This window comes from Tarenaya hassleriana, unplaced genomic scaffold, assembly GCF_000463585.1.
Source record: "Tarenaya hassleriana unplaced genomic scaffold, ASM46358v1 Cleome20, whole genome shotgun sequence".
Classification (NCBI taxonomy): domain Eukaryota; kingdom Viridiplantae; phylum Streptophyta; class Magnoliopsida; order Brassicales; family Cleomaceae; genus Tarenaya; species Tarenaya hassleriana.
This window is the reverse complement of record NW_010965373.1, coordinates 393773-394558: the sequence shown is the minus strand read 5'-3', so window position 1 is coordinate 394558 and position 786 is coordinate 393773. Positions and strand designations below refer to the sequence as shown.

The window sequence follows — 786 nt, the reverse complement described above, 5'->3', positions numbered from 1 at the left end:
AATTTTTATGTGTTTTACTAGTTTCTAAATGTTAGACCTTTGCAGTTTTCTTTTGGAAAAAATAGTTTGGGTCGGACCGAACATGAACTCGAAACCCTCGGAGCGATCGAAATCCTGGGGGCGATTGTGGACTCAAACCGATTCAGGTTAGGACAGCTCGTATGACACCTCTGCTTTTGACAATACCCTTGTTATATGGAATGCAATCCAATGGAAATTGATTTTCTCATCGGACCGCTTTTTAACTACTCAATCAAAAACCGGATCTATGTATTAGAACCAAACCGGTTCTGAATGGTTGATTACAAATGTAATATTGACCTGTAAAACACAAGCATTCACAAGGGAGAAGAGGCCAGAACATGAAAGAATGAACAAAGGGCATAAAATTAGAGTTGGTAATTAAATCCCAAAGGGCTCAACAAACATAGTAAAGTATTGAAAAATCAAAACATGAAAAATGTATGGAATCAAAGATCTGCTCGACCAGGATACCGTGGGAAAGGGATAACATCTCTGATGTTATCGATACCCGTCGCGAAAAGGATCATCCTTTCGAACCCGAGTCCAAACCCGCTGTGTTTGACAGTTCCAAAGCGACGGAGATCGAGGTACCACTCATATGGCTCCATGGGCAGACCCATCTCTGCTATCCTGTTATGCATGACCAAACCCGAGTTCGTTCCATGAGCCACACTTATATACGCGATAGACGAACCGTATTGGAGATTATCGGATATCGGGATTTGGTTCACATACCTCTCCGTGATGACCTCATACCGCTCT

At 42.1% G+C, this 786-nt stretch overlaps 1 protein-coding gene across 1 annotated transcript in view; it reads right to left on the bottom strand.

Moving 5' to 3' along the window:
- Positions 1–314: 314 nt before the first annotated feature.
- The window catches only part of LOC104813487 (asparagine--tRNA ligase, cytoplasmic 1-like), a 3162-nt gene continuing 2690 nt past the window's right edge, over positions 315–786 (bottom strand). Inside the window, exons 6-7 of the mRNA XM_010541086.2 lie at positions 760–786; positions 315–654 (exon numbers count right to left, since the gene is read on the bottom strand). Of these exons, the coding sequence (XP_010539388.1) occupies positions 471–654; positions 760–786 (211 nt within the window). The 3' untranslated portion in view covers positions 315–470. The remainder of the gene's footprint in view (positions 655–759) is intronic.